Below are 15122 nucleotides of genomic sequence, written 5' to 3' on the forward strand. Positions count from 1 at the left end.
GGGAGGGACAATTTTGAAGCACCTCAAGCATCGACATAGCAGAAGGTGACTGAGCCAAATATTCTACTATGTTATAATTTTGTGCTGCTCGAGCTCGAGGGTTGAATGTAGATTTATGTACAACTCCCTTAGGCGGCTTTATTGTTAAGTTTGGTGCAATGGGTGGTCGAATGGAATAAGATGAAGTCGAATTCGAAGTAATAGGTTGATATGGAGCCTGGTTATTCGACAATGTTGGTGGATTACCATAATATTTACTTCGTGTAGTCACCATAACATCATTCTTAGGCTTAGTGGTGGATAGCATAAGAACTTGTGAAGTGGAAGCATGATCTATAGTAACCAAATGAGTCTTTGCATTTGAAAAAGAATTTGTCAACATAGTGGATGTACTAGAACTCTTAAGAATTTTTGATACTTCAGAGCAGTGAGGATAGCCTCGCGTAAAGTTCTCATCGTTACAAATTAAACATGGGTAATGAGGTTCCCTAGCCGTAGAAAAGGAATCATATGATTTCTCTTAAGGGGGATTATTTTGTTTCTTTTTTTTTCTGCTTTTTCTTGCTTCCAGGTTGCTTTTCATTCTTACCTTTGTCAGATGACATGACATTTATTTCAGAAGCAAGTGTATTATTAGGTGCATTTGAAGTTTGATTTGAAATAGAAAGTACTTGACCAGATGGTCTATCTGCTGTTTGTGTGGTTGAAGAACCAATCACATCGTCATCTACATGAGAGCCCTTACTAGATTGAGGTGGTGGAATAGTAAAAGCTGGTCTGGGTGCATTTGGAATCTTATCATAGAGCATGCCAGACTGAGTGTAAATCATGTCTAAGTATTGGGCACGAGTAATTAATTGCTCTTCAGTAACAGCTCCTCCTTTAGCCACGTCCTTGATGATAGATGGCGGCAAGGATTTAGTAAACCACTTAGCTAAAAGTTGATCAGGAACAAAATTTTTGACCATTCGACGACGACAATGCCACTCATGAATATGATCAGAAATGTGAGTAGCTTATTGATTTGAGGCTTCTACAATTCGTATTTTGTGTGGTGTTATCTTCCGGAGTCATCGCATTCATGTTTTTTCGGAATCGACGTTTTGAACCAACCTCTGTGGTTCATCATCAGGATTAGATCCATGTGAGTAGTAGTAGTCTGTTTAAAATTGGTCAATAGTTCTGTTCCAGTTTCATATTTGATGGGTAACTGGAAGTGGGTTAAAAATCTAGTGGGTAAGGATGTAAATTTGTCAAAAGAAGCTTTCGGTAATTCAATGTACCACTTTGTAGCCGAACCAGTAAGTGTTCGTTGGAAAAGACATAGCCTTACTGAATCATCATTCAGGGAGTTTGATGAACACCATAAACGAAAAGTCATAACATGACTGGACAAATCTTCTCTAGGGTTTCCAATGAACTATGGAATATCAGAAGCCAATTTATGTGGAATCACCGGCCACCAAGGTGCGTAAATATTGGGATCATTGGTAAGCCAATTTAAATATGGTAATTCAAGTGTTGCGACAAAAGGCAACTGTCAATTTAGGTCAGGTTGAGCGTAACCAGGGTAAGATGGAATTGATAGGCAATAGGCCTTTGCATATTAGCATAAGGATTCTACTGTTGGTAACCATGATAGGGGTAGGTTTGTTGAGCATATCCGGTATAAGGTGTTTTTTGGGCACCAAGATACATGTCCTGTTGTCCAAACCTAGTATAGGCTTGTTGATCAGGACCTTGGTAAGCTTGTTGTTGACCAAACCCAGCATAGGCTTTTTGACCAAGTCCAGGATGAGGTTGGTACTGTTGGAATTGTTGTTATTGATATTTTGGCTGCTAAGGTTTTTGAAGCAACAGTTGTTGACACAAGGATTGTTTCCCACCAATGTAAGTTTGACCAGGTTGTGAATAAACTAGACCAATATAAGTCTAAGTCATCCCAGTTAATGGTATACTGGCCTGAGGTTATTGGATCCCAGATAGAAACAGTTGTTGTAAAATGGCCTGAGAAGACTAAGCCTGTAGACTTGAAACTTGAGGGTAAGAGGTTGAAGGACTAACTTGCAAAGGTTTAGATTCAATTAACTAAGCTTGCGACTGTGGTAAAGTTGTAACGACAGGCGTAGTAGGTATGGATGAAACAAGTTACATTGGTTGTGATGGATACACAAGCCTTGGTTGAATGGGCATTGTTGGTTACCATTGACAAATAGTCATTTCGGGCCGACCTAAAGATGACAGTATACTGACATATGATTGCCCCCCAGAAAATGGAGTATAAGCAGATTGGGCATATTGTTCTCCATATGGAGGTAATCCAGTGTAAAGTGGATACATTGGATGGTAACTAGATGAACCAACTTGATATTGACTCGATGGATAACACTACTTAGTATCCATAAGTGAAGAACTAGGTAAAATTCTAATGAAGGACATGGATGAAGACCACGAACTAGAAGCAACACCTCAGTGAGTTCCAGATAATGATTTGTAACCCTGTGGGATGGACAGAACACCATATAGATGTGACTCAGGTGTCATTGTAAACATCGAAGAAGTAGCGACAGTAGATTCTGCCGCAGTTGTAACAGATGCTACAGTCTGGGATATTGGTTGAGACATAGTCAAATGACCTAATAAATGTCCTAATGTATCGAGAGTTTGAAAGTAAACAGGATCAAAAGGAGTAGTAAAATGAAGATTATAAGGATAAAGATAAAGCCCTGGCCCAAAACGAGTTAGAGTTCCAGGCGGAGACTCTTCAAATTCCTCTTCAATAGAAATCAAACCAGGTGGAAGGATTTCACCCTCAGGTCCGTAATAGATTTTTGGTGTTTGACTCTATGGTGAAGAGAAGTCTCAATAGTTACAGATGTATGAGGATAAACCGGTTGATCATCTTCTGGTACAACAACATATTTTTATTGTTCAACTTCAAGATCCAAGTGTTCTGGTAAAAGAATAACAGGTTTAGGGTGACTTTCTTGAACAACTTTTGGTTGAACTATGATAGGTTCAGGATTAACTTTCGGTTGAACAGATTCAGGTTTAGAAGTAGTTTCTTGTTGAACAAATTTGGGTTGAGGATCAACTTACTTTTGGACAACTTTAGTTTCCGTTTCACTATGTTCACTTTTAGTGTCCTCAGGTAATTGTAAAGGTTCCACTTCAGTAGCAGATATACCAGTAATAGTAGGAGTTACTGGAATCGCAATACGTACCAGTATAGGTAACTCTGGTAAATCAGATGAAGAACCATAAGTTTGTGATGTACTAGGCTCAGTTAAATGAGACTGCTTTGATCAACTAGGTGTAGCTTCAGGCAGTAAAGGCGGTTTACTCACTGTCCTCCACGAATGACGGGGTAAAGGTTGATTTTCTTCCATGTTTGCTAATTTATTTTATTACAAAAAGAGGGTAAGCTAGGCAAAATGATTACCAAGTAACTGTGAACTGCAATATACTGCCTTAGTAAACGAACGACTTAACATACATGTAGGAAATCTCCTCGAATGTTGTGTTCGATGTATCACAGTGGACAAGGAAGCTGTCTCAGTTACCTAAGGATGGATAGCAACCTAATTTATTCCTCCCATACATACCCGAAAGTATGTGGAGGCCCAATCTGTGTTAGTGTTGTCTAATGCAAAACCGCACAGTGAGAGAATTCCTTTATACTTTTCGTACTATAACACCGCCCTATATACCTGAAGGTACATGGAAAAGCTACGATATACTTACGTACGTGGAACGAGGTATCACACTCATAGTGTATCGCAGACAATTAATGACAACTGCTATGTTTAACGATGCCAGAACACATCTCTAGCCTAGAACCTCTAAATGTTATGCGTTAAGTTACAATGCTCCATTAGGTTAATTGAGATAACTTTTAAGTTGATCTTGTTTAAGTGTTTTTCTTTCAAGTTCGCCACGTGATGGTTCTAAAACTCCTAGAATGCAACTAATATGAGAAACATTATTTTCATTTGATTTCAATGATGAAAACCATAACTAGTAGGGATAGAGCAATCAGAATCTTTTAACAAAAGGCATAGAGCACATCTAATGCAACTTTCCCTAAACCACTCCTACAAGCACACAAAAAATTCTAAATGCATGATGCATGTTTTTCTTTTCGTTTCCTTAATGTTTATATGAACATAAAAGAAACTAAATGCACAAACAATCAATCAATGCTTTTCATAAGAAACGAAGACTTTACGACAGTTTATTTTTTAAAGAAATTAAGACTTTATGACACTTCCTTTTCAAAAAAGACTAATTGATATAAACTAACTTTGACAATGAATTGATAATGATAAAGAAATCCCTTAAGAAACACTAAACTATCAAGGTCAAACTAGGGCTAGGAGAGGAAATTCAAATTGATTTCAGAAACATAGAAAACATTGATCATTCAGCAAACAACTTCAGAAGCAAATTTTGAAAAATCAAGCAAAAAGGTGGGTTTTTTTGCCTAACAGGGATCAATGCAGGCTAGAGTGGGAGACAATGCGCTGCAGAGAACTGTCTCTAAGGTAAGGCTACTCTGCAATGCACTATGTCAAGACCAACACTGCGTTGGTGCCAGAGATCATAATCAAGAGACATTTAAACACACCTTTTTGACTAAAGGCACTTCAAAATGACTGAAAAGAGATCAATGAAGTCAAGTAAAGTCTACTAGGTTGTAATATGATGAGGGTAAACTACCAAGAACGACAGGCGTTCCCCAGTATGGTCGCCAATTTGTTATATGGAATTTGTATCTACGGATAAACACATTTTCCCTATGTGGGTAGTTTCACTTAGTACAATAAAAAGAAAGTAGTTTAACCTTTTCCTATAATAGATAGATGAGATGAAGGAACTTACTTGTAATCATCCACTTGATCTCCTTTGAATTGTTCTCGTCGCTCCCACTTGAACTGAATCTGCTCAATTGGTACCTATATTCAGAAACAAAAGATGACAATGATCAAAATACATGATCTATCTACTCTAAACCAATGGAATAGACAACATTGAAACATATATGCATCATAGATATGAACAAGAATATGGGAAAAAGAACAAACAACTTTATTGATGTAGAAGGAAGAGTTACAACCAATGCAGTTCGATCCTTCGTCACTCATCCAACTTCAATCCAACCCTCGTCACACCAAAAGCACAACAATCTAGCAGCATAACATTCCTTGACATGAACTCAAATCTCAAACCAACAATATTTCTTTACAATCTTCAAATTCCAACCCCTGATCATTGTTATGAAACCAGCTCACAAAAAGATAGAAAAGATAGATAAACGCCTTCAAAATAAGCCTCTTCGAGGGGGCAACCTCCTTTACATTACACAAATGAACAATTCTTGGGTGATACAAATGACAAGACCTCCTTTCTATATATAGGATTCTAAGGGGTCATAATATAATCAAAGCCGACATAACAATAATAATATAAGGGCACAATAATAACAATAGTGGGCTTGTATGGGGCACAATGATAACAATATGGGGACTACATGGGCACAACAATATAATGAGGCGGTTGTACTAATAACAATAAGGGGTTACACTAGTAGTATAGGGATCTAACATGCCCCTCTCCATCAAAAAGTGTTGTCCTCAACGCTTGAGTAGTTCTTGATGCTTCTGTATAAATTCTTGTCCTCTCATGTGGAATCTTTAGCGTGTAAGTTATTGCAATTGATGAGATACTTTGAAATTGATTGATTTTGTAGCTGTTGGGTTCTTGTCGGGTTCTTGTTTCTATGACTGCTCTAGGTTCCAATATGATTTGTCCTTCCTCATCAAGTTCTGGCAATATTGTTTGAACTGGGATCTTATGAAATTTTTGAATGAGTGGCCACACTTCTTCGTCCTTCTTCCATTCATCCCTTGCTTCGTTTATCCAATATGGTTGGATAATAGAAATAGCACAAAACAATGCTTCCACATCCTCATTATTTCTTGAGAGTGCATCTGTAACAACATTTTTCTCCCTTTTTCGTAGATGATTTCAAAGTCATAACCCAACATATTTGTGGCCCATTTTTTCTATTCTTCTAAAGATAATCTTTGTTCTAAAATGTATTTAAGACTATTATGATCCTTTTTTACCTTGAAGTGTCTTCCCATTAGGTAAGGGCGTCATTTCTTAAGTGCATGTAGTATTGCCAACATTTCCTTCTCATAAATCGCTTGCTTGAGATGTAGTCATAAAAATAACTAATCACCTACATCAAAACTTCTTTCACTGCAATGTTGATCTGCCTGTTGTTTCATTCAATTCTGCACCAAAGTGGCGTTATCCTTTAAAAGTTGGAGAACTTTTTGTTGATGCTTGATGTGATCTTTCACCGCTTGAATATTTTTCTTCTTGATATGTCCTTCTATCTTGAGAGTTTGAGGAGTGGTAATTTCTTCCAATGCATTACAAGATATGGCCAGATTCATTTTTTGATGCTCGATGTGATCTTTCACTTTTTGAACATTTTTATTCTTGATATGTCCTTCTAGCTTGAGAGTTTGAGGAATGGTAAATTCTGCCAATGCATTACAAGATATGGTCAGATTCATTTCTTCTTTCCCCGGGGTTGGTTCCTAGTGTATATCCTCTTCTTTTAACATTTCATGATCCTTTTCTTCCTCCTCTCCACAGTCAATGTAAAATAATTTCTTCTCAGAACACTTATGACCTTTAATGTATTTGTTATCACAATTGTAACAAGGCTCTTTTTCTCCTTTTTCTTCCAATTGTTGTGGTGTCAACATTGTAGGTTGTGGAAGGTTAGGAGAAGCAACACTTCCATCTTTATAGTTGTGAGGGGTAGACTTCCTGTGCCATAATTTTTTTTTCTTATTTTGTTTCCAACCTAAATGCCCTCTCCAATGAATCAGGTTCCCAAAGATGAACCTCATGTTGAGTGTTATCCTTTAAAGTCACTATGGAGACATCAATCCTCTACTTCTTTGGAATATAATTTTCCCTTCTATTCAGATTTTGAAAGTCCTCAATGTGCTCCATCATTGAACCCTGTTGTTTGAGATTTATCAATTGGCTAATAAAAGTGTTGCTTTTTGTATCCTCATAATCTGCTATCATTTCATCCGTAAAAATAGCTCAAGTGACAATTTGTTTACGAGAGCAAAGCCATCAATACCATACAAACTACTTTGGTTCCAGATATAAAGTTGCAATGCGTACCTTTTGTGTGTTTTGCACATTATGGAGATCGAAAAATTACGCCATCTGTAGTATCCATGTTCCGGGATCCTTGTCATCAAAGTTTCTCATATTGATTTTTGGAACCTGGTGGTTCTTTGATCCAATGTTAGAGTCTATGAAATCATGATTAACATTTATTTCGTTCTCATAATGAGTTTCCTTTACTACCCTTTCACCATTAGTAAGCATTTCTTGTAGAAACTTTGTCAAATCTGTCTTCAAATCTTCCATGCCTTTCTTTAAATCATCCATATTAGCTTCCACGCCATCCATCTTAGCTTCCACGTCATTCATCTTATATTCTACACCTTTATTTAAACCATTCATCTTAGCTTCTATTACTTTTTGTGTGAGTGAAATTTGTTGCACTTGGTCTCGTAATTTTGATATATCATGTTGCATTTTTTCCTCTTCTTCATGAGTCATACTAGAGCTTTCAGGTTGCTTACTAGTGTTTCCATTTTCTTTCTTCGAGGTATCAATTACCGATAATAATGCTTCACTATGCCCTTTGAATTCCTTCAAACTAGTTTTTCAAACCAAGCTTATGCAAAAATTTAAAAAAAACTAGACACCTTTTTTCACTTTGTAGGAGCTCGATATTGAATCTGATGTATCTCTGTAATTTTGCACCTCCAAGGTCTAAAATTTCTTCCTCCGGTAAACCTCTGAGTAATATTTCTAACCATACAAGTTTGATCAATATTGGATTCTCCAATGAAGAGTTATGCCAAATCTCCCACAATGACCTGAGTATAGACTAGTTCAGTAGAGAGAACTTGTATAACGTGCCACGAGTCACTGTTTCAACCTTAGGTTCTGAAAACGATGCCCCAAAGACTACAGTCCATCCTCTTCCTATAACTTCTTACAAAAATTCAATCTAATGCTCAGAGCGAAATTTATGACGATTTTCCCAAGGTCACATGTTTGGAATGTAATTCTGGGGTCTGCAGAAACCCTAAATTCCTCAAATTATATCTCCGAAAATATAGCGAGACAAGATCTTAAATTCATATCCGAGGTTCAGACCGATTTCTTCTCAAATGGGTTTTTGTTTTAGATTCTGAAACTTCGTAGTGAAAGATTTATAGCAAAAATTCCACAATGACCTCTTTTAGATGAAATTTTGGAGCGTGCAAAAACCTTAACTTCCTCAGATCATATATCCAAAAATGTAGTGAGACAAGATCTGAAATTCGGACCTGAGGTTCAACAAGATTTCTTCTCAACTTTTTTTTTTTTTTAGCTTCTGAAACGTCACAGAAAAAAGTTATAGTGAAAATTCCACGATGACCTGTTTGGAACATTGAAACCCTAGAATCCAAAGCTCTGATACCAAATGTTATGGAACTAGCTGACAAAAAGATAGATAAGCACCTTCAAAATAAGCCTCCTCGAGGGGGGAACCTCCTTTACATTACAAAAATGATCAATTCTTGGATGATACAAATGACAAGACCTCCTTTCTATATATAGGAGTCTAAGGGGTCATAATATAATCAGAGCCGGCATAACAATAATAATGGAAGAGCACAATAATAACAGTAATGGGCTTCTATGGGGCACAATAATAACAATATGGGGACTAAATGGGCACAAAAATATAATAAGGCAATTGTACTAATAACATTATTGGGTTACACTAGTAGTATAGGGACCTAACAATCACTATGATGAGTGGTCAATTTATAGGGAAATGGAGTTGGTTTTGTCATAAATGAGGGTATTGAATGGTTTTTCAAAATTGGAGTTTGTTTCCATGGAGCAAGGGATGAGAGGATAAGATGTTAGTTGATCCATATCCTATCCGAATTCAAGCTTATATAATGGGATGAGAGCTAGGATCCTTCTAGAATGATCTAGAACCAAGGAATATTCCCAGAACCCTATGCAAATTTCGCTCATTCTCGCCCAACGTGGGTGTAAGTCGGCCTAAGTGCTTTGCAGATCAGACCTGAATGGACCTACCTGCTCTGCTGTGTAGTTACCCCTAACCAATGTTGTGCTAGTGTGCCAAGGAGGCATTTCAAGAGGGCTTAAGGCCAGGAAACTTTCATGGATGGAAGCATTCAATGTGATGACTTTTTTAGGGCATGTAGCAACTGAATTAGGGTTTGATGAGCACTAATTGTAATGATATGAATGTCGTGAGTGATGTGCCCAAATAGACCTGTAACACTAATCCATTATAGACTCATTATCATCTACATCTAGGTTTCTATTATTTGTGGAGACAGTAGGTGAATGTTATCTTATAGTATAACAAGATCTAATTGTTAGGGTATTGAATTTCAAAACCAAAAGCCATGGTTGATAATGCACCCAATTTTCCATGTCTTTTTTTTTCACCAAGGCCATTTTACTATCTCATAATTTCAAATAACACTTGAATTTCACACATTTGAGGAAGCACAACCCAAAGGCATATGAGGCTGGAGAAGAGTTCAAACAAATAAACTACAAACTACTACCTGTATATTGGATTTTGTTTGATGGTGAGCTAGAGTTTCTAATATCCTTCTCCTTGCTAACTTCTAAAACCAAAATGGAAAGCTTGAAAAACATTTCATTCTGATGTGAAATTTCTACCATGGATGGCAACTGACAATGCCTTGTAGGAGCAGTCAACAATTCCAGATTGTCTTTAGAATATACTCTTCGTATCGAATTGAAAATAACATGAGAATGGATTTGATCACCCTCAAAAACCTTTGGTGCACTGAATTGTGTATATTCACTTTCACTGGGATCTCCTATCATTTTTCTTTTCATGGAAATTGCTTTCTCTTCCATCTTTGTGGCAAAAGTCTCTAATATGGAATTATGTTTATTAAGTTGAAAATATAAGCTTGATTGATCCTTATTCATAACTTCACTCTTATTGGAAATAACTGCATCTCTAAGAAGAAAAAGTCTTTTTATTAAGATTTGGAACATCTATAATTGGTGGAATATTTGAAGTCTTTGTTGAGTCCTGTAATCTTGTCCCGCAATCAAAATATATTCTTGTCTCTATATCCAACATGCTAATAGATTGATATTACTCATTCATAGTACCTAACTTTCTTATCAACAGAGATGTAGATTTGAATAATTTAGTTATGATGGGCACAATTCGTGAATGTTTTTTCATAGAAATTGAACTTTCACACATGCCAACTTTTCGAGGAAGTGTTTTCCTTTGCAAAATTTGCTCTTTAGTATAGGTATTTTATAACCCATTGAAATGTTGACATCCAATAGTCCATGTTGGACAATTGTGCTTCAAGTTAAGTGAATGACATCACTTGTGAGATTCTTAGTGTTTTTTTTACCAGATGCATGTCAAATGACACATGGGAATTTTTCATAGCATTGGTGGTGGATTGGCAGATTTGTCATGTGATATCGTTTGTAGGTTCATATTTTTTTTCATGTAGAAGATGGTGATTAGTCAAATGCCCTCATATTTTCTTCTTTTGGCTACTCAATATTGCTTAATTGTTTTAGCGTTGAACACGAAATGTTGATTCAACCATGGCCCATCTAGGTTTTCCTTTTAGCAGGTCACAAAACATCTGGTGGCATGCCTTTCTATTGAGAAGGGAAAAGACTTTTCCAGTTTATAAAAGTCATGGTTGACAATGTACCTAATTTACCATCTCTGTGTTTTCACCAAAACCAAGTTACTATCCCATAAATTCAAACAACAATTGAATTTCAAACATTTGATAAAGCACAACCCAAATGCATAAGAGGTTGGAGAAGAGTTCAAACAAATCAACTGCAAGCCACTGCCTCTAGATTGGCTTTTGTTTGATGGTGAACTGGAGTTGCTAATATCCCACTCCTTACTAGCTTCTAAATCCAAAAATGGAGAGCTTGAAAAACAATTCATTTTGATGTGAATTTTTTTGCCATGGATGGCCACTGACAATGCCTTATAGGAGAAGTCAAAAATTCCATATTATATTCAGAATATCCTCTTCCTTCTGAATTGAAAATAACACAAGAATGTAGTTCATAACCCTTATAAACCTTTGGTGAACTAAATTGTGTATATTCACTTTCACTGGGATGTCCTATAATTTTCCTTTTCATGGAAATTGTGTTCTCTTCTGTCTTTCTGGAAAAAGAATCTAATCTGGAATTTTGTTTATCATGTTGGAAATTTGAGCTTAATTGATCCTTTTTCATAACTTCAATCTTACTGGAAATAATTGTATCTCTAAGAAGAAAATTCTCGTTATCAGGATTTGGAACATCTGTAATTGGTGGAAGCTTTGAAATTGTTGTTGAGGCTTGTAATCATGTCTTGCAATCATAATATATTATTGTCTCCATATCCAACATGTTGATAGATTGAGATTCCCCATTCACGTTACCTATATTTCTTGTGAATAGAGATCTTGATTTGAGTAATTTAGTTATAGTGGGCATAATTGGTGAACATTTTTTCTCAGAAGTTGAAATTTCACATATGCCAACTTTTCAAGGATGTTTTCTTTGTCTCTGCAAGATTTGTTCTTTAGTATAGGTATTTCATGACCTGTTGAAAATGTAGACATTACATTCCATGTTGGAGAACAATGCTTCAAATTAAGTGAATGAAATCACTTGTGAGATTTATTTATTTATTTATTTATTTTTTAACATATGCATGTCAAATGACACATGGGAATTCTTTGCAGCGTTGGTGGCGAATTGGTAGATTTTTGACATGTCATATTCATTGTAGTGTCAGATTTTGTATCAAGTAGAAGATGGTGGTTAGTCAAATTAATGCAAGAGAATTCGAGCTTCCAAGTCACCAAGCTTTTTTCTTTTTGTGGATAAAGCTCCAAATCGGGTTTTAACATGGAATATTATTTATTTTTCCTTATTGTAAATAGTTTTAATTTCTTTACTTCTTAGAGAACTATAGATAGGGATAAGGTTTAGTAGATAATATTTTTTAGAATAAGACTATGCTTTTAAGGCATGAAAAATTTAGGAGATAAATCATGAGAGGTTGTAGGAGAAAAAATCTTGTTAGCAATGAGTAAGTTGTTGGGATAAGAAAATGTTTAGTAATCTTAGAAACTATTGCGGGTGCTTTTAGGATTTAGAAAAGCTATAGATAGGCAAGATTTTGTCAATAAGGCAAAAGCAAGTCATTTGTGGATTGATTTATGGATATAGGAAAATTTATTTTGTTTGTATATGTTATTATAATTATTGTAAACCTAAAGGGAAAACAAATGGACAAATGAATATAGAATCAAGCCAATAATTTATGCATGATTATGAGTTTACGCATGTATATTTTTCCTTTATTTAATGGAAACATAGATTCACCAAAGTCATTGTGTATGACTCTTTGTATTATTGTGTGTTATTTTAAATGCTTTGAGATGTGCTAAATAATAGTTAATTGACTATATAATGAAATCTGGGCATGTAATGTAGATTGAGAAGTTGAACTTAGCAAGAAAATTCGTTTTTTCTTGCATCACAAATGCCTTCAAATTTTCTTTTTTCCTGGTCGGTGAAGATTGCTTAGCTCTTTTGGGGCTAAACATGAAATGTTGCTTCAACCATGACCCTTCTAGGTTTTCTTTTAGCATGGCACAAAACAACTGGTGGCATGTCTTTCTATTGAAAAGGGTAAGGATTTCTCTAGTTTAGAAATCTCTGCTTCTAGGATCTCTTTTAAAGAAATCATCTCAATCTCAATGTCATCACAAAAAGAATAGAGTATTTAAATAGAATAATTATAATCTCTTTGGAGGAATCCCCAAATCCATTTGCCACTTCCATCAACTAGAAAAATTAAATCTTGCTCTCAACCAATTCTTAGGTAGTATACCTATAACTCTGGGGAAGTGTTTGATGTTAGTTCAACTAGACATATCATACAAAGGATGATCACAGGGCACATACCTCATCAAATTGGGGTGTCCATTCATGTAGGGCCAGGTAAACTTGTCGTAATGTTAAGTTAATTTATTAGCTATTATTAGAGACAGTGATTTAAGTTGCAAAAGAAATAGTTGCAAGTTAGGCAACATCTTCATCCCATAACATATCACTTCTCTCTTCAGCTATATTTCCATATGCTAGCTATGCTCTTCTTTCATATGCTATCCACTTAGAGCATTTCCTTTTCAACATCTAGTGCAATTGCCACTTAAAAATGTTATATATAAATTTTACTCTGTTTAAAAATTTTACATTCTTATGAAATTATTTTTGAGAAAAAATTTAGAAATATAATTTTCAATAAAATTGAAATTTCACATTTTTTAAATATATAAATAAATTTAACAACCGAAAAAAACAAACAACAAACAATGAGAGACTTAATCTTTAACATTAAAGAACTTAAATTTTTAATTTTTAAAATTCTATTAGTTAAACTATGCGTTTTTTTTAACTGATTTTGCGTTTAATTAACACATGTCATTTCATTGAATTGAGGACATTTCTAACGAAATTATTTGTCGTAAAAAATTTCAGTGACGAGGGACGGCTGGTGCATGATGTGGTTAAACATGTGTTGAGCATTAAACGTGTCGGTAGTATTGAAGAACAGAAAACACCCATCCACTACGATGTTTTCCTGAATCATCGTGGCACGGATGTTAAGAACACTCTGGCCAGCCATCTGTACTATCGTCTCCGTCATCACGAGTTGCAAGTCTTTTTTGACAAGGAGGAGATGCAGAAGGGAAGCCGAATAAATTCCGTGCTAGAAAGCGCCATTAACGTCGCCTCTATTCATATCGCCATTTTCTCTGCAGGCTATGCACAATCAGCATGGTGTATGGATGAGCTTCTACTTATGATCGAATCTGGGTCGATCATTATTCCAGTTTTTTACAATTTGAACCCTACAGAGATGTGGTCGAATCCTGTGGACGGCACGAACGGTGTATACACTGAAGCCCTGCGGTTGCTCGAAGAGGAAAAAACATTTGACCCTCAAAATCATCGAGAGAGGTCGCGATACAAGTCCTCCGCCATTGAAAAATGGAAAAAGGCTCTGATGGAAGTTACAGGGAAAGAGGCTTTCAAGCTGGAGACATATGATGGGTGAGACCTCCACCTCCATCTTCGTTTTGTCTCTTTCAATTTGTTGGAACGAGTGGTATATCACAATTTATTTTGGTAAGCGTTTCTTACTGTAATTTCTGTGAATATTTCTTTTTTCAGCGACGAGGGGCGATTGGTCGACAATATCGTGCGAGAAGTTATTAAAACAAAAGGAAAGGATGATGAACCAAAAATTTCGAGAGAACAATGTCAGATGAAGAATGTTAGCAGCAGCGAATGGGAATGCTATATAGTTGTGGATGATAGCAACGCCATGTCCAGTTATTAATTACAAATAAAAAAGCATTTTTTTGTTATTTATGTAAGAGATCTGTACAAAACACAGTTTTAGCGGTTTTTTATTTTTTATTTTTTTAAATTAAATTTATTGAGGTGTCTCCTAACATACTGGGTTAGACTGGGCGGTTCCCAATATAACATTCTTGTTTTTATGGAAAAGCCATTGGGTTTCCAATTTCTGATTCTGATTATTAATGGGAGAGCTCATTATGTTATAAAAGCTTTTATGGTAATGATTTCTTTGTCAAGTAATGCTTCTGCACTTTAGGGGAATGTTTCTCTGTGTCTTTCATTTTCGGGTCTGCTCCATTGGCCGGATGCATGCAACACGCACCTCTTGTATAACTCTTCAACGTTTTCAGGCCCAGTATCTCCCTCAATATATTCAGAAAAGTATGGCTTCTGGTTCATTTGCTCTCAGTGTATTCATGTCTGAAGCTACATGAACTTCAAATATATCAAATATATAGTTTAGATGAAGTTCAGCATCGAAGTTTTAGTTTTCTTCCAGTTTTCTGTGTTGCAATCAT

General features: G+C 35.8%; 1 protein-coding gene across 1 annotated transcript; it reads left to right on the forward strand.

Moving 5' to 3' along the window:
- Positions 1–1422: 1422 nt before the first annotated feature.
- On the forward strand, positions 1423–14619 carry LOC149213405 (toll/interleukin-1 receptor-like protein). Its single transcript, XM_089389020.1, has 3 exons — positions 1423–1490; positions 13717–14292; positions 14413–14619. Exons 1-3 carry the CDS (start codon positions 1423–1425, stop codon positions 14579–14581), a joined length of 813 nt encoding a protein of 270 aa, XP_089245146.1. The 3' UTR covers positions 14582–14619.
- Positions 14620–15122: the final 503 nt, after the last annotated feature.

This window comes from Pinus tabuliformis, chromosome 1_1 (genome assembly GCF_031772625.1).
Source record: "Pinus tabuliformis cultivar Carrire ecotype Pingquan chromosome 1_1, CPIR1, whole genome shotgun sequence".
Lineage (NCBI taxonomy): Eukaryota > Viridiplantae > Streptophyta > Pinopsida > Pinales > Pinaceae > Pinus > Pinus tabuliformis.

Bases quoted from the DNA above. Each gene is read 5' to 3' on its own strand.
- LOC149213405 (XM_089389020.1), top strand. From the start codon at position 1,423: ATGGAATATCAGAAGCCAATTTATGTGGAATCACCGGCCACCAAGGTG. The intron at 1,491-13,716 runs GTAAGCCAATTT...AAAAAATTTCAG, and splicing joins CGTAAATATTGGGATCATTG to TGACGAGGGACGGCTGGTGC. The intron at 14,293-14,412 runs GTGAGACCTCCA...TTCTTTTTTCAG, and splicing joins AAGCTGGAGACATATGATGG to CGACGAGGGGCGATTGGTCG.